At 41.6% G+C, this 18,937-nt stretch overlaps 1 protein-coding gene across 8 annotated transcripts in view; it reads right to left on the bottom strand.

Annotated features, from left to right (window-relative positions):
* Positions 1–1,153: 1,153 nt before the first annotated feature.
* Positions 1,154–18,937, bottom strand: part of fat1a (FAT atypical cadherin 1a) — a 73,957-nt gene continuing 56,173 nt past the window's right edge. For 2 of the 8 annotated variants that reach the window (XM_020620787.1, XM_020620789.1), the window contains 16 exons: positions 18,014–18,400; positions 17,440–17,654; positions 16,180–16,317; positions 15,853–15,996; positions 13,978–14,175; positions 12,684–13,289; positions 11,793–12,015; positions 10,902–11,033; positions 10,616–10,773; positions 9,376–9,844; positions 8,079–8,232; positions 7,529–7,639; positions 6,733–7,376; positions 5,695–5,832; positions 3,853–3,888; positions 1,154–2,755 (listed from right to left, as the gene is read on the bottom strand). In XM_020620787.1, coding sequence (XP_020476443.1) covers positions 2,094–2,755; positions 3,853–3,888; positions 5,695–5,832; positions 6,733–7,376; positions 7,529–7,639; positions 8,079–8,232; positions 9,376–9,844; positions 10,616–10,773; positions 10,902–11,033; positions 11,793–12,015; positions 12,684–13,289; positions 13,978–14,175; positions 15,853–15,996; positions 16,180–16,317; positions 17,440–17,654; positions 18,014–18,400 — 4,415 coding nt within the window. In that variant the 3' untranslated portion in view covers positions 1,154–2,093. Of the gene's footprint in view, positions 2,756–3,852; positions 3,889–4,301; positions 5,385–5,694; positions 5,833–6,732; positions 7,377–7,528; positions 7,640–8,078; positions 8,233–9,375; positions 9,845–10,615; positions 10,774–10,901; positions 11,034–11,792; positions 12,016–12,683; positions 13,290–13,977; positions 14,176–15,852; positions 15,997–16,179; positions 16,318–17,439; positions 17,655–18,013; positions 18,401–18,937 lie in introns of those variants that run through there. The other 6 variants (XM_020620788.1, XM_020620790.1, XR_002276644.1 and 3 more) reach the window with 5 other exon arrangements.

The raw sequence follows: 18,937 nt of genomic DNA, 5'->3' as shown, positions 1-18,937 counted from the left end.
CTTATTACCTAGTATAGGTGTACAGTGCAAATGCACCAGTGCATTTGTCACGACTTACTGGTTATTTAAACATTAATAAAGTAGTAAATATGGTTAAACAAACCATAAATTACTTAGAAATTGCTTACCTTATTCTAAAGAGCTATTGAGATTTTATATAGCATGCAACGCATCAAAGACAAACTCTGCAGCCCTGTGGGACTGTAGGTGATGCTGTCATGCACACCATTATATTTGTGACATATGATATGATCCATTAGAGGGAGGTTGAGGAGAGATATGTCTTGACAGTAGTAGGCCTACAACAGCAGACTGGGAGTGACTCTACTGTCCTGGATGAAAGTCAGAAGGTTATTCTTCCATTGCAGAGCCTGGGAGAAAGAACAATCAGTCCTATGTGAAGCTATGAACAAGTCAGCACATTGAAGAGAGACACAGAGTGACACAACACACAGTGCAGACTGACTTCAGTGGTGGAGGAGGCCCTCTGAGGAGGTCTCAGGGTCATGTTAGTCTGTTAGCCTTGTGCAAGACAACCAAGGTTTATTGATACAAGCAGCCGCGAGGAGTCAGAGGAGGGAAGGGGCACAAAGCTGAGGTCTGAAATAAGTTGTAACGGAGAGTTCATCATCAAATTTCCACTTTTGTTTCACCTTAAATACTGAATTTTCATGATTATTAATGTTACGCTGCCTGACAATGTCATATTTTCTTTATCAGCTTAACCCAACTCCTTATTGAATCTACAGTGGCTGCACAAAGTATTCATGCCCCTCCACCTCTTGCACACTTCGATCTACTTTTAAATGGATCAATTTGCCACTTTTGCCTATCACTGTAACTCAGTAACTTAATTTTCCACCCATCTATCAGAGTTGGGATCACTGAGTTTTTTGCTCAATAGTTTAAGTAATTATCAAAATGGAAGCAGACTAATTTTTGATTAACAAATTGTTGTATAGTATATGCAGAGAAATCCCATTTTAGACATAAAATAAAAAAGGACATGTTAAGTTTGATTTAATATTTCTGCCATACTGTACATTATTACCAGTTTTTTGCACAAATAATACCAGCAACAGCACCAGTACTGTACAAAAATTGCTTTGTATTTCAACTTAGTTTTATTCGTACTTATGCTTTGGAAAAAAATGTACACAGAGACAGGATAAATATTTTTTAAGGAATAATTTATTAACAGTATGAAAGCGTGAGCTTGTGGTAGTTTTCAATAAAAACCTTAACAAGACCATAGCATTGCTCACACAAACACAGACACCTGAGAAAGTCACGTGTCCATGGATAACTCTGCAACTATAAATATATTGGGTCCCATTTTCTTGGTGGAAAAATAAAGAGGTTCCAAAGTCAAAATTTACAAAGAAATAATAAACAACAACACAAGAATATGCAGTCATTCACTGAAGACCCTTTTTGAAATGAGCAGAGACAATAAACTGTACGAGTACACTGTGTTTGGAAAAGCCATGCTCTTCTCTTCTTTTTTATATTTCTTTCTTGTGAACGTAAGCACAGTACTGCTGATAATGTCACGCCATTTAAATCTTTTCTTTAAAATAAAAGCATAGAATATCTACAAAACCTAGTAAACTTTGAAATCAAAACTGTACATTTAAATTTACACTGAAAATGAGGACTTGCATAAAAAGATTTTTCTTGGTTTTATTTATGGAAACAAAAGATTTTTTGGAGAGCTTCAGTTTTTTATAATGCTTTTCCTGTTGTACATTGACATGTTGATCCTTTCCTGTGTGTGATGACAGTAACTTAAAGCAATGGCTCTGCCACAACTCAAAAGGGCAGGAGTTGGACTGAGCAGATGCAAAGAGGCTACTGATATACGACCTCTTTATCTCTTCTCAGCCAATCGGCCTTCACAACGAGCCTCAGCAACCCCCGTGTTTTGACTCAATTCATCGTGTGTGTGTGTGTGTGTGTGTGTGTGTGTGTGCGTATGCAGCGTGTGTAGAGCTTTGTGTGGTCACATAGTGTGTGTGTTTAGTTTTGGGGGTGTGCGAGGGTCTAACGTAAGGTGTAGCTGTGGGTTCAGGCACTTTTGTTTGGATCCAGTGTCAGACTTCAGTGTGCTGTTGGGAGTCCAGTGCCGGGATGGCGAGCTGCTCAAAGTGGGTCTCATCGCCGCTCTCGTAGTCGCTTATCATCACCTCGGACTCCTCACAGCACGCTGACATGTCCGAGCAAGAGGCTGTGGATGTATACAGGGACATGGACACGTTGTCCAGCACTGAGGAGTCAAAGTCCTGACTACAACCTAAAGGGTAGCCCCCTCTGTAGCCACTGGTGCACATGGTGGAAGCTGGGGTTGTGTTGGCTGAGGTGGAAGCAGCACCTTGACCCTCAGTGTCGCTTGGATAGGGGTGCGGTGGCAGGTACTGGTTAAGGCTGTAGACCTGGGGGAGGGCCGGGCGGTGGCGGACCCCTCCCGAGCCGGCCGCAGATGGGTCCAAGTCTCTGCCCAAGGCCCTCAGCGTGTCACAGCGGTCACCGTACTCCGGCAAAGGTGGTGGCGGTAGGTCGTCATTTGCAGGGAAGTCCTCTGGCGGTGGAGGGAAGTCGCTCTCAATGTCAAGGCCGCCGGGATAGTAGTCGGTGTCGATGGCACTCAGGTCATTGTACAGAGGGGTGGGCGACTCCACAACCTCATACTGTGGAAACTCCTGGATTCCAGGAAGTTGAACACTTGGCATCCAATCAGATGTGTCCCAGTGATATCCTATTTGAGAAGGGACAGCCCAAAACACAAGCACACATGTTAGTGTTCTGCAGCTCAGAGCATCATATCTAGTTATGAACATTCACTAGGACTCAACATGTTAATGTTAAACACCCACAACGTGCAACAGCAACACAGCACATCACAGCAACACAATGTTCATTAATAAACACTTAACGTCAGACCACCTTGTCAGAGCAACCTTTTAACGCACTGAAGACAAACTCACAAACTTAAAGACACAGTGAAATAAAATGTTCCAAGTTTGTTCCAAGCCTCCCTGTTGTATTTGTTCTCTCTTGTTAGACACCAAAAATATGCCAAAACAATAATTTTTGAAATTTTTTTAAAGCAAAACTCTTTTTTTCATCTTGTAAAAATCATACAGACCCACACTTGACCATGGTGGATGTTTTTGGATGTGTGTTCCAGATATCATTTGGCAAAGGCTTTGATTATTTTCAAAAGAGCGTGATTCAATCTAACAGTGTTGGTGATCGAGCAGTCCTCTACAGCTCTGTGTCTCACTACGTGGTCATATACCACTACTAAGCGCGCTAATCACATGTTCTCATTTTACTCAAAAATACGCCAAGAGAAGAGAAAGCTTCACTTCTGCTTCACTGTGTCTTTAAGGTAGAGATGCCCCTCCCTCCACCACTTCACCAATAAATCATATTTTAAAAATATTATAGAATTTTGATGTTAACTAAACCATTAAATTTTAAATATTCTGAAAATAGTCACTGAGGATCCTGAGAAACTCCTACCAGCAGTTACACAGACACACAAACGACTCAATAATTCCAGTTAGTTACTGAGTAAAACTTCTAACCAAATAACACTCAGATTAACATTTTCTCCTAATGTTGTCACCATGTCAAAGCCATGCATGGGACTGTTTCTGGAGTGATAAATAATCATACAGAGACAGACCTAACATCCTATAAGGCTACTGATGCTCACTGTCACAGCAGCTTTGCCTTACAAAGGAGGTTCAATCTTCTCTTTAAGCTTTGGGGTTAGTGGTTAAGAGTTAGAGGGTGGGATTGGGGTAATATCAGTGTACATCAGGCAAACAAAGTTGAAAAAGTCACCTCTTGGGTTCTTGAGACCATGAGCCATAAAAGACTCTTTACATGAGGCAAGTAGGAGGAGAAAGAAAGAAAAAACAAGTCACATTAGAACCTGAGAGGAAGGAACAATCGGCTAAGAACACAAATGCAATAAGGACGATGAAACACTGAAAGACAAAAAATAATGATAAAGAGAGTGACAAGGTAATTAATGGACAACAGGTTTGCCATTTTCTTAGACAGACTTCTTAAAATGTGCAATCAAATGTTGACAAAGATCAATACTAAGACTTGAAGGCACCACTTCTGTGTCTGCTTAATTGAATATTTGCATATCTTTTAGCAGCTGAATCTAAAAGGACACATGTCAGGGTTGGATGAGGTTTGTCTGTGTAAGATAATGGCAGCTCCACAATCTACACCAGCACTAAAAACAACACTACTGGCAGATGGAAGCAATAAAAGAGTACCTTCTCCTTCCACCGTGTCAACAACAGAGCTGACAAAGTGGATTACTGTCACTATGGAAGCTTGTGAGAGGCAGGGAGGGGAGAGTGGGTGGAAGAGATCTAGCATTAGTACAAATGCTTTCATAATTTAAAAAGAAAGAAAAAAAACACATATGGAGTGCACGGCATGGTGGTGGAAGTGATGCTAACACACACAACACTTCCCACAAACATCAGTCCTTGTTGATGGACACTTTTTTCTGTGTTGACACTGAATGTCTGGGGGGGGTTTATGGTTGGGCACGAAACAATGGTGGAAGGCAACAGCATAGGGTTGGGTGGTGGGGGGGTCTGGTTTGATTTGCGCAAGATAACACACAAAAACTGAGATGCTACGAGGTACCACTGACAGTACAGATGGAAGAATCTATGAAATTTCCCAGGGATATAGTGGCATTTCCAATGCTAACACTACAAGCGTGTGTGTGTGTGTGTCTGAAACACATTTCTAATTAAATTTAGGATTTTCTGTCATTTTCAAGGGTATCGATTGAGGTTTGGATGACCCATGAGCAGCACATTGCCCAGTCTTGGTATCTCAGCGATGACATGGGGTGATAAATATGATATGAAAAGAAAATGAGAGAACATAATATGTGAGTGTATAGCATTGTAATATGTGAGTGTATAGCAATGTGATATGTTCCCTGATGTTTGCTTTAAACATCTGTTTGTTGCTATGTTCAGAAGAAAAAGAACAGACAAACAAAAGAAAACGCATCCTTATAAATGAAAGAAAAGAAAATGCAAATGTCTGTCAAAGCCGATGGCCACATGAGTGATTTACAAACTGAACATAACTGCTGTCTCAGTAAGTCATCCAGCTATTTTTGTTGAAGCGGAGCAAAGGTGAACTGAGAGTCCGTTGAATAGAAAACAGGGAGAGATACTTTTTTTTTTTTACATATAATCCCAGGATAATTACACAGTACAAGTTGTTGTGATTGCTTCCGTCTGTACCTACAGTGATTGAGGACTTACAGGCTAGAACCTTTATTTAAAACCTTGTTCTGGTTCTGTGGACTGATTTGATCCATATGGGAGCTGAAGCCCCGCAGCATAAAGAAAGAGAGAAGAACATGTGACCCCAGAGCCACCATTTGGGCCATCCACTCTTGAGCATGCAAAGAAACAGTGTTGGCATTTAAATCAAAAAGGCCCTACAAGTCAAAGGTAACTGCTGCAAAGTCCTGCATGCTGATCAGACAAGAGAAATGAACAGTAACTTGTCACAAATGCAAGATGGTATCTCATACATTTATGTGTACATTGTTTTGCAAACTGTGTTGTCTTATTTTTTTTTTTTCTCCCGTGACTAAGAGGGATAGATTTAACATGCTGGATGGCAACATACCGTTATCATCACAGGATTCTGACTGGAACGAGCTGAGAGACTGGACCTCAGACACGCTACCCCTGGTGTTATATGGGAGGCAGGCACTGTCTTCTACAGGCTTCTTGGTCAGGCATGGGTCCAAGTCCACCACTTTGGCTAAACGAGAAAACAGAAGTCAATTTTAATTTGACACTGGATCCAAAGCTAATCAAGAAAATGTCGTCTACACGGAGATCAATAGGTTGTTTGGATGTTGCTGTTTTTCATCTCCATGAGATTTTTTCAAAATTATATTGTTATTATACCAATAGCATATATATGCTGCAAAATAACTATTTCATGCAAAATCACGTGCAAAACTGTGCTCTAATTATATGCATGAGGCACCACAATACACATGTAAAACCACAAAAATTTACAGTATTTAATTTGGAATCAATTTGGTAAACACAATTAGGTAACAACTCCCCAGAATGTTTGCTGGAAAGAACCACATCTTGTGGTTTGATTTAAGTTCTTTTACTGTAGTTATTTAAACCAGGTGGTGGTTAGGTGTGTTGTGTTTATAAGCAGTTGTTGACTTCCAGAAGAACTTCCTTCAAAGAACTGATCCATTTAAACCCTAGTAAAAAAGCATTTATTGATTATATAGTTTTGGAAACTTTTTTTTGAATTGTATGTTTGTCTGTAGAAAAATGTTCAGGTTAAAATAGCAAATAACTGCAAGTGGAAGTGTACCAATCAGGCACTGTACTTTCTCTATAATTAGTACCAAAATACTTTGTCCTTTCAGGGAAAAGGAAACTAGTGTTGCCAAGAATTTCACTAAATATCAGAAAGCATTTCCACTTCAGGTCATTAATAATCTTGAATTAGCCTCTGTGTATTTATGTGTACTTGCCTTACGTACACCTAAACCAAAAGCATGTGCTAAATGTTGTGCCTTAAATGCAATAAAATTCCAAACAATAGTCATTTGGAACTAAATGCAACTCCCACCTAATGCTCAGCAACAGGGTATAGGAAAGTAGAGCTGCCACCGAAAAGCAAACTTACTGTCGTAATCATAGTCCCAGTTTGGCTTCTGGATGGAGTCGCTGTCTGAGACTGAGTTGGAGGGAGGGGGAGGAGGGAGATTGGGTGCTACGCTGCACACGGCCACAGTCTTGCGGTGTCCGTGTACAGAGTCTGGGCTAAAGGTGCTGAACTCTGGATGCTCCGGGATGGCTGAACCCTCAAATGAGTTCCTGTCCAAGTTGTTTCGCGAGTCGCTTGGAATGCTGGGAGTGTAGGAGATGGGTCGCACAGGGACCTGAGGCGGGATGTCGGAATAAATGTTCTTGTGGAGTTTGGAGTCAAAGTATGGTCTCTGGAGGAAGGACTGAGGCACGTTTGAACCTCCAAGATGTTTGCTGTCACCTTCAGTCTTCGACTTGCTGCAACACGCTTTCTTGCGGATGATGATGAAGAGGAGGACTAGAATGAAGATGGTAGAGACAAAGACCACAATGCCAATCACCTCCTCCAGTCCGATGTTCCAGGAGGTGGAGACAAATTCATTGCGGACCTCAGCGCGGAGCTCACACATCTGCCCGCTGAAACCCAGTGAGCAGTTGCACCTGTAGGAGCCGTATGTGTTCTGGCACTGGCCTCCGTTGGCACAGGGGTTTTTGATACACTCATCAACATCACTCAGGCACCTGGACAGTATGTGGGAAGTCATTGACATGTGTTGGAGGGTGAAATACTGTATGCTACAAACTTTTGTTGCAAGAGGTCAGACTTGTCTTGTTAGAGATATTAAATCATTTCTTGAGATCAGGTCATGAACTTGAGCTCAGAACTGACATACCTGTCTCCCTGGAAGCCTGCTTCACACTCGCATACTGGACCATCCAGGCTGTCTATACACTTTCCACTGTTTTTGCAGGGGTTGTCTTTGCAGTAAGGCCCTAACTGGCACCTGAATTCAAAACAAGTGAATGTAAGCAACCTAAAACTCCTCCATTGCTAAAGTGTGATATACATGGTGAAGGATTTTTATTCAGGGGTGAATGAGTGAAAATTACAAGCAGAGTTTATGATGCTGTGGGATATACTACCAGACAAGTAAATGGGTTAAAAATAACAGGACTGCAAACTTAAATAATAATCATTACTATTCAGTATCAAATACTACTATTACACATTGATTTCAGTATTAAAATTACACCAATTGCTAAAAAAATGTTGATAATTATAATCTTATCTCTCTTCATCCTGCCATCATCATCATGACACTCACACTAAGACATGAATGTAAATTCTTCTACCAAGGTTGCATCAATGCTGCATGTTTGTGGCCTATGCTCACTTTTTCTTCTTACAGCTCAGACTAAAAAGATAAAGTTGTCATGCCCTACCTTTGTCCTGAGTACTGCCCTCTGCACTGGCAGTAGAAGCTGTCTGCACGAGGGACACAGGTGCCTCCGTACAGGCAGGGATTGGAGGCACAAGGGCTTATGCCAATCTCACAGTGGGTGCCCATGAAAGATGCAGGACACTTACAGAAGTAGCCTATGGAATGGAGGAAAAAGCAGAGTGAAGACAGTGATGCTAAGCAAGTGTCCATTTCTGAAGTATTATAAAATCTCAAATAAATGTCAGTTAAGAAGTAATAGCCGGGACTGTGTCATCAGCCACCCATCAACGCTAAATAATAATAATAATAATAATAAATACTGGTACCTTTTGTACTTTTTCTTTAAATAAACGCCAATAGCACAATGACACGATCATTGTTTGCTCGCTGTAGATATTTAGGCCTTCTTAAATTTATCTGATGCTACTGAAACTCAGCACATGCTACAGATGTTTTTTTTTTTAAAAAAACAACTTGTAGGCGTAGTGATTATGCCCTCAGAAATGCTGGCAGGTTTTTAATAGGGATGATTTTTTTTCTCAGTACGATTCAATGTATGATACGGTGTGTATAATTTGATTCAATCATGATACAATTAAAACATCAATAACAACAATGTGTGACTAGCTGCGGAATGCTTGTACTTTATTCCCCTTTTTTCTGCTTTTCTAGCACTGGTTTAATTATATAAAGAACAAAGATGTTTGGTTTATTCTTATTTACTAAAAATCTGAAGTCACTGGTATGTGGAGACCCCACAATATATTTCGCTATATTTCCAGTTCTGTACCGGAAACAAAGTCCTTGTGTGTAAGTAACATACTTGGCCAAATAAAGATGATTATCCTTTAGAAAAAAAAAACAATACATATTGTGATGTTTCTGTATCATGATACATTTTAATATATTGTCCCATCCCTAGTTTTTTAAGGTGGAACAAATGCAGAAGTGTTGAGTTTTAACAGAAAACAGCACAAACAGAAAATTGCAAAAATGCACGTTTTTCTCTTAGGACAAAGTACGCAGGTAAAGCAGAGGAAATTAGAAATATAGGCCTGCATCTAACTGCTCACTTTGAATGAAAACCTTGTTCACTTCAGGAAGTTATGGTGGACTTGCAGATTCAGATAAAGATTTTAGGACGCAATTAAAGCTCTTCTCTATCTCCTTCAGACTTTAGAAAATGGATGAGTACTCAAATAGTATACAGTATTAAAAAGGAAAACTGGAAACTCAAATTAAGCAGGTTTCAGTGGAAATCTGAGTGCAAACAATGAGCTAAACTGGACAGTACAGACCTCCGTTAGGCAGCGAGGTGCAGCTCCCTCCATTGGTACAGGGGTTGCTGGAACAACTCTCAGCAGGTGTGAGGGCACAGCCTGGAGTCACATCCACGATGTCCTCCAGCACAGCATGGGCCCAATGAGCTTTGGTGTTAAGAGGCAGCTCCTGGCCATTCAGGGTGATGGCCTCCATGCAGCCACGGAACCCGTTAGAGACAGACAAGCTGCGCCTGTGGCGAGCGGAGGCGTGCTGGCGTACGTGACCACCAAAATAAATACTGTTCTCAAGGTTGAGGGTACGCAGGGCGCCTGGTGCTGTGCCAGAAGCGGCGTGTACTCTGTCTAACACCAGCTTAGCATAGTTACCGTCTACCTCCAGTGAAACAGTGTGCCACTCCCCGTCGTTAACCTGAGCACTGTGGACTGACACGAGACCGGGGCCACTGCCACAGTCAAATTTGTACTGCAAACGGCCGTTCACAATCTATTTTAGACACAGAAAATACAGTGTTAGAACATGTCCTTCACTTTTTATTAAGCATCCACAAGATTACTGTACGACTTGGGTAGAAAAACTAATCAAACCATCAAGTCACTCTTGTAAATTAATGTCTGGCAATGTCATAAATTACTCCCTGTCAGAGAATGCACTGTGCATTTATTTATTTTTTCATCTTATCTTGATAAATAGATAAAATTATCCAAATAAATGATATCACACAACACCACATTTAGCAGAAAATGACAGATTCATACAACACACTAACAGTAGATGAGTCTTTACATGGCAACCTGATAAACAATAACTGCCTTTTAGGTTTTAGCCTCAGGTCTGGTGCTCAGACTGGCTAGGCAGGGAGACTCTAAAAGGAATGGGTGGAAAACTGCTTTCTGTTTCCCTCCCAGGACCAAAATAGCTCTTGTGTGTGTGATTTTATAACCCACCATCACATTCCCATCATCTCTCATGTGAAAGCAGTTTTAAAATGGCTTTTTGAACCCTTCACCATAATTGGTTGATACACATAGTTGGCCTCTAGGGAGGGTGGGTCAATTATGTGTTTATTAATCCCTTCTGATATGGAAATGCTGGGCAGTAATACAAAGAATGGGCTAAGAAATGCAAAGAGACAGTCAATCTAGACTTAATTAAGATAAGCAAGGTTATCATTTCAATTTTAAAGGGTTGAAGAAATAAATATACAGTTAAGGCTGAGTAATAGGACTGGACCAATAGGTTTACATGCACACACACCTCAAGGATGCTGTAGTCTGTTCCTTTAGCATACATGACAGTAGCATGGCTGGAGAAGGTCCTGAGCCTCAGAGATAGTTTCATCAACTCCTTGTTCTCATTCTCCATCAGATGATATTTCACATAGCCGCTGCCGCTGAATGTCAATGAGTGGCCATCTGACACGAAGGACAAGCAAGGACAAAGCATACATGATCTCAAATTCAGAAGTGCAGACGAGGGTGCACAGAGTTTGGTGGAGGGCAAAGATCTCTAGGAACACATATTAAGAGGTGGGTGGTCTTACCGGAGCATTTGCCCTTTTTGCCCTCTGGACACACACAACTGTACATGGTGTCCCTAGGATCTGCCACACATTCCATCCCCTCAGGACAGGGGCTGTTCTCACACAGGTTCTTCAGTACAGGACATCTGCCACCTAAAAATACATCCACTCAGAACGGAAGTTCTAACAGGTTATAAATGTGTCAGCAATACCTGGTTCAGACTACACGTTTTTTTGTCTGATGCGATGGTCACTGTGTCAGATTACATGAGTCTAACATAATGGGCTGAGGAATATGACAGACTAGACATTGGTACCTGACAGATCACAGTCTGCTGTTGTTCAGGACCTGGAGCTGCCAGGGACCGGGAGACGAGTGTGTGAGATACTGGCTGCTTGTGTTCGGAAAATCATAAAAAGCCCATGGATGGGTCTGTGGGTTGCAGGAAGAGCGCAACAGCCTATGTGTTGTCTGTCCTTCACAGACAACTTGAAGTAGCAGTTAAATATAAGTGTTTTAAGCCAGTAGTAAAACTGAAAACTAGCTAGCTGGCCTTATAGGGTAGCTACTTCACAAGGCTTACTGTGAAAGTCAATAACAGATATGGTTCAGACCAATATGACAAAAGTGTGTGAACAGAAGAGTGTGGTGTGCTCTTGTTGGCCAGTGTCAGCCCACCACGTCGTAGACGATGGAAAACATTCTGACATGCTAGACTGTGTGTCGGGACATTGTGAGGCATCCCAGACGCAGCATCAGTTGTTGTTTACTAAGACACACTATACAAGATAAAACTATTGTTGGTCAGTTCCAATACCCAACAGACATCATGTCGGGCTGTTATCATGCTCAAATCGTGTAGTCTGACCTGGTCATTAGTCTGTGTCTGTCTGTATGTGCAACAGTTGTACCTTCACACTGGCAAGTCGCAGTCCTCTGGTGTCGCGGGGTAACAAAACTGAGGCGAGCCGTGCTGTAAGTAGACATAGTGGCTTTATCCAGGAAGACGACCTCATCGCAGAAGTGTAACGGGCAGTCCAGGTCAGCACACAGCTTCTGCACCACCCGCACAATCCGCACCCCCGTCATCTCCTCAATCACAATGGCAGAGGAGTTCAGCTTACGGAAAACAACCTGCAGACATTTGAGAAGTGATCGCAAAAGATTAAATGAAGGTGTTAATACCAAAATTAATGTTCTGTTAATCCATTAGCTAATCAACAGAAAATGAACATTGGTTCAATAATCATTTTATCAGAATAACTACTGAGTTATTCATAAAATGATTATTGATTTTTCAAGCAAAAATGCCAAACGTTCACTGGCTCCTCATTTTCTAATGTGAAGATTTGTTGCTTTTCTTATATATGACAGTAAATGTTTGGGCTTTAGGCTGATAAAATAAAAAAACGAATCTGAAGATGTCCCACTGGCTCTGTAATGGGCATTTTTCAATATTTCATACACAAAAAGTAATAACTGAATAATCTACAATGTAATCTGTAAATTCGATAATAAAATTAATCATCAGTCTCAATCCTGTTCACTGATTCCATGCTCTGATATGAGAGTATATGTTGTATACTGAGCGTCCATGGCCTTTGAAAAAAAAAAAACTCCCTTTCTGTTATTTATAGACTAAATGATTATTTGATGAGAAAATAATCTGCACATGACTCAATAATAGGAATAATTTAGTTTAGTTACTTAATCCTGTTCCCTTGACATTAAAATAATATTTTAGCCCCATCAGCTACAAATGAATATCTAGAAACATAACATGTAATTCTAGTTAGCTTTACCTCCTGAGATTGGTAGGGGCTGCCAGATCTCTCTAGAGTCAGCAGCACATCCAGGTCTCCTTGCTCTGAAGGCTGCAGACTCACCAACTGGACCTCACTCCTCCTCACTCCAGCTATGTTTCTCAGTGCCCGCTGGAAGTTGCGCCAGTAGTCCCCAATAAACTCTTCAGGAGCGATATTTGCGAAGCGCACAGCGATAGAGTTGTCCAGAGCCTGACGGGCCACTTGTCGAACATGCACGGTGACATCAGCAAATGTGGTAAAGCGTCCGTCAGTCACCGTCACGTTGAGAGGATAGTGACCTACATCGAGCGGGCGTAGGGCAATAACTTTACCATCAGAGGCAGAAACTGAAAACAAGGTGCCAGTCTCATCTGTGGATGGGGAGGCTGAGGAAGATGAAGGGGCGAGGCTGTAGGCGAGTGTGTCGTAGATGTCTTGGTCAGTGGCATGGACCTTGCCCAGGACACCTCCAGGGTATCGATTGCCAGCAGTGGAGATGAAAATGTCCAGAGGAAGAATCGCAGGAGGGTAGACACTCTCCTCAATTATACGTGCACTAATAAAGGCGGTGGAAAAGAGCGGAGGTTTGCCACTGTCTGATACCTTAAAATGAGAAAGAGGAGATAAATCTATGAATAAAAAATGTGCACTGTAAATTACCATCTAAAATAAGTATTTTTTTCCAACAGCAGAGGGCAATCAAGCTCTTCCACTGCTGACTTCCCTGAGTATCTCCACACTGCGGGTGCATTAGATATTAACAAAACACCTACAAGACCATGCATTTTAGCATTCACACTTTCAAACGGATGGTCAACTACAAACAACTACAGCTCACCTCTGAGTGTGTCTGAGTTGTTTGTAACAAGACATCACACTTTCATCTCAGATCCCATCTGCCCACTCATTATTTTCTTGCATTATTGCCTCTAAGGTGAGACATCAACACCTTGCAACACACATAATCATGCCAACTCAAAAAGCAAGTATTTTATTTATGCTTCTCCTATGAGCTGCATTCTGAAGGAGCAGCTTTACTGCATATTGCCTATTGTTGTCTTCAAGACTAAAAGCTGCATTTAGAATATATTTGGATGGATTAAAGGATGAAGACGCAGATGTGAACATTGAGTAGTTTATGGGAAAAAGAGTAAGACAGCAAGTGAGCGAGCATGACAGAACAGATGGAGAGAAGGAAAAGAGAGAAGGCAAACAGATCGGGTTATTGTGGCTTGACAGTTAAATCAATACAACCTCTCAACTTTGGTTTCTCCTCTTTACTGTGACTCACCTGTACTTGAAGTAGGTAGTGTTCTTTACTTTTCCTATTCAGCGCCCCCACGGCCACTAGAGCTCCCTGCTGATTGATGTTGAAAACATCCCCCTCGTTCCCATCCACAATGGCAAAGGTGAAAGGTGGGCCGTTGTGGGAAGCATCCCGATCGGTTACGGTGAGATGAAGAACACTTGTACCTTTTGGTCGATTCTCCTGTGGGATACGAGAGTGGAGGCAGCTGTCAAGAAGCTATTCAGTTTTGTGATGTTTAAAGATAAATGTTTTTCATAAGTTAAGATATGCACAGAATACTGTGGATGCGGGAGCAAATGTTGCAACATTTACAGTCTGAAAATGTCAAATATCTGCTAGAACAATATTTTATCCAGCTGAAAAAAAGCAAACCTCTGTAACTCTTCATCAGTTAGCCACAGTAGCTGCAGATGGCACTGTCTGGTCGATCCACCACTACATTCTGAACAACTACTAGATGGACTTCCATGAAATTTTGTCCACGCATATGGTCTCTGGAGTCTTAACTAGTAATCCTAGTGCCACCATCACTACTAACCTGACTGGGACAAAGCTTTGCACAGACATTCGTGGTTCCAAGCAGATGAATCATGGTTTTGAATGAAATGTCAATGAAAATACCTTTAAATTTGGTAAAATCATTCATGCCCCTCTCATGCCAAAATATGTATTGTTTATTTATTGGTTTATCAACAAATACCTGCAAAACTAATGACATTTACTTTGTGTTTAGTGCTAATTAGCATGCTAACTTGCTGTACTGAGATGGTGAATGTGGTAAGAATTATCCCTGCTAATCATCAGCATGTTAGCATTTTCAATGTTAGCATGCTGATATTATCATTTATTTCAAAGCACTGCTGTGCCTAAGTAGTCTTGCAAACTACACTCCTACTCTTGTTTTAAATCAATAAAACTTTACCAAATACCAGTGACCCTGAATTAATCTTTATTCCAATAAACTTGATGTGAACTTTGACTTTGCTTTTACATTTGATAACAATTTGCAGCAAAATCCAGTTTCTGTCAATTGAGTCCTTTACTCATTTGTGTAAAGTTACAGATGACTTCATATTCTCCCACGGGTACTGGTCTTGCTCACCTGTACTTGTCTAAAGGCTGATCCAAAATACTGTGGCCATGGGTTTCAGATCCGTCCCTTCTACTGACTCTTTAAAGTCAGTGAAAGAAAACTTTTGATATTCTAGGTGGTGTGTACAGTATGTGCGGGCCTGTGTTTTTTTTCCTCTAGTTCATGTCTTAGTGATTTTCTGCTTCACTTTGATCAATGCCCCATGTTAAGTAAAATAAAGCTGCTCAGGATTTTTTCTGAGGACAAGCAATGTTTCATCCTGAAGTGCCTGAGCTGTTTGCACTGTGCCTCACAGCATCACTTAAATTACTTTTCAGTTTTTTAAGCAGACAGGAAAATTAGTAATGAATCATCTTTGATTTCCCAAGCTAGGATACAGGGGCATCTTCTTTCATCCTTGTCATCCTTACACATTTTCCCTCCACACGACTCAACCACCTATTACCTCCTTAATATCTAGCACATTCCCACTCACCACCACTCCTGCCTTTCCCACCATCCTTTGTCGGTGTTCTTAAACTTAAGATGCAGCCTTTGTCTTTCAATTTCTCGCCTCCCCACTTTCTCCCCTCTCATCACCTCTGTTCTTGCTCCATCCTGCAACTTGCTTCTTTACATTCTAGCCACACCGTCTCCAATTATGTCTCCCTGTTAATCCCTCTCTCTGTGTCCACTGCAATTCCCCCTGCACCTCCCCCCCTCTTTTTTCCTTTCCATCTAGTTCATCCTCATCCTGTGCACACTGACCCCTTTCCCCCTCTCACCTGGATGATGAGGCTGTAGTTGGCCTGAGAGAAAAGGGGAGGGTTGTCATTGACATCTGAGATGTCGATGTTGATTATGGCGCTGCTGGAAAGAGGTGGCACCCCGTTGTCTGAGGCTACTACCATCAGAGTGTATCCTGAAGTCTGAGAGACAGAGAAAGAGAGTTACCACAGATAGGCATGGCTGCTTTTGTAAGCAATAATGCAGCAGAGAATGGTAAACAAGCTTTTCTATTAGGTCTGACACGACTCTGATTGGATTCTGCATAGAGTTTCTCAGTGGATTTCTATGTGTACAGTCAGCAATGTATTTGCTGATTTTCTTACTTTCTCTCTGTCCAGCTGGCGAGCGACTTTAAGCTCTCCTCTGACCGGATCGATGGTGAAGGGGCTCCCTTGGTTACCGTTCACGATGGAGAAATGCAAGTGATTGTAAGAGGGCCCATCAAGATCCTCTGCCATCACCTTTGAATCATTCATACACAACAATCATCAATCTACAGTCCCTGGCACAGGATTTAAATGAAACACAATTATCTGCCAAATTCAGGACAGGAGCAATTTTGATATTTGTGCTTTTTTCTGTGATCTGTCCTAGTTGTGTGGGATTCATGAAGTCATATAGCTATATAGCAACATCTGCTCTTGCTCCTGTTTCTTCAGTTTCTCTGATTTTATTTTTCTCAGTTTTCTTCCATATTAAATTGAATATCTTCAGTTTTTGACTGTTGGCAAGACAAAGCACGACATCTGTAGATATCACATTAGATTCTGAGAAACTGGGATGGACTTTATTAATACATTTCTGACATTTTATAGAAAACACATAATCAATTTATAGAGTAAATAATTAGCTGATTAATTGATACTAAAAATAATCCCAGACTGTGGAAACCTCATATTTCCTTTCTCCCATTCACTGTCCTCCAATACACACAGGCAGAAATCCACACGGTGTTAAAACACACCAGCTGTCACACAATGAAAGAAATCCCTGGGGAAATCAGCAGACAGTGAAGATTTACAAGTATGAGACAATGGCAGGTATTAAAATCTAATTTTCTGATGGATGATTTATATTCAGGTACACGAGACACAGATAAATGGCCATAAGCAGAGGTATTTTAGGAGGGGAGGGAGGAGAGATGGGCAGCTGAGGTAGACAACTATGGATGGAGTCAAAATTTAACATCCAAAAGGTAGAAAAAGCTTGATCTTTGATAGGGGCTTAATGAGTCAAGTGCCTTTTAATTAAACAGTTTGAGCATGTGTGTCAGGCAATGCATACAGACTGGGGTGTAGTCAGCATGAAGAGCATTGGTCCTCATTTAGCTGTGCCACCAGATGGTAATTTGCCACAGGTGCAGATATGTAATGGGCAAAGAGAGGAAAGACTGTGAGGAAGTAAATGAATGACTGACTGAAAAAGTGAACAAACTAAGTGTTTTAGCTGGAGGAAAGTTAAGAGAGAGAATGAAGAATGTCTCCCACCCTACACGCAGTTTTATAGTCATTATGAGTTGCTTCCCATTGACAAGCATCTACTAAATGTAAACATGTCTCCAGAGATAGTATATATATCGTTACCGCCATCACAGTCTTTCCCAGCTCAGCGTCCTCGCTGACAACAGCTGTGTAGACATCCTGGCTGAAGACAGGCCTGTTGTCATTGACATCAGTCAGGTTGATGTTCACAGTGGCCATGTCGCTGAGCGGTGGTGAGCCGCCATCTGTAGCCTCTACCGTGATGTAGTATTCATGGGAGACCTCGTAGTCCAGTGGCTGAATCACAAAGATGTCACCTGAGGACAAAGAGACAGAGACAGAGTGCTGGTGTCATATAAAAGAATTCTTACTTCAATGTCAGTGCTTTGAATAGTATCTGAATATTTGTCCCCATGGCCTTTAAGTGTGACGTCAGTGGTGAGACAGGAATGCAGACTGGGTAGATTCAACAACACTGTAACGGTGCGGGCGATGTGTCTGGATATATTTAAGTCCACATTTTCATCTGCTGGTGATGAAATTAAATACAAGTTTCTACAGTTTAATATTAAATTAGACTTGAAATAGGACTGAACCCATTATTATACCACCAAGTGTAAAAAAAAAAAAAAGCCAGGAGCACAACAAATGTAATCTATTTCATGCTACCACTTACCAGTTTGTGGGTCTATGCTGAACAGGCCATGCTCATTCCCAGTGATGATGCTATAAGAGATCTCTCCGTTAGCTTCCGTGTCCCGGCTGGCTGCCTGCACTCGGAGTACCTGTGTGCCGACAGCCACGTCCTCAAACACGGTTGCTGTATATTCACGATGCTCAAACACTGGTGGATTGTCGTTGATGTCCAGAACAGAGATCACCACCTGGCACAGCGAGGAGAGACGTGGCAAGCCCTGGTCACTGGCACGGGCCTTCAGCTCATACACCGACTGTACCTCACGGTCCAGGGGACGCTCCAGGGTTATTACACCAGTGTGTTCGTCGACTGAGAAATATCCACTGGCAGAATCAACCAATGAGTAGAGGATGTCGCTGTTGAGACCTGAATGACAGTAAAATGACAATGCTTTTTTATTGCCTTTTGGAAATCATTCCTAATAGTTATTACGTGATACGACCTGTCTGTCTGCCTTCTCATGATGCTTGACCTGCCACCCACATCTAAGTAAATAAGCTGTTCAGTAAAATGTTATCACCAATAGAAATGGTGGACACATCAACAGAAACACTCCTTTAAGTACAGCACATAAACAAACTACTGATTCTTATATTGATGCATTTATTATTGAGCGATTAAAACTGTCACCGTCTATCCTCATTTCAGAAACATCAATCGTTCGCACAGCCTCTGATAAACAGGAGCTGTAAACGTCTAATCCATGCCATCCTCATAACTCATGTCCTCCCACTAGCAAGATGCTCCCAGCAACAAGACAAAGACTGATTACAATAATAATCATAAAACCTTTCTGCAGGTGGCCACCATTTGAAACACACCATTATATTTCCATTTATCAGGTAAACGCCCTCATCTCAATGTGGTGCTGGAGAGAGTATGGTGGTGGCGGTGGGGGTGGGG

This window comes from Monopterus albus, unplaced genomic scaffold (assembly GCF_001952655.1).
Source record: "Monopterus albus unplaced genomic scaffold, M_albus_1.0 scaffold247.1, whole genome shotgun sequence".
In the NCBI taxonomy this organism is placed as follows: Eukaryota; Metazoa; Chordata; class Actinopteri; order Synbranchiformes; family Synbranchidae; genus Monopterus; species Monopterus albus.
The sequence above is the reverse complement of the archived record's forward strand: the minus strand, read 5'-3'. Positions and strand labels throughout refer to the sequence as shown.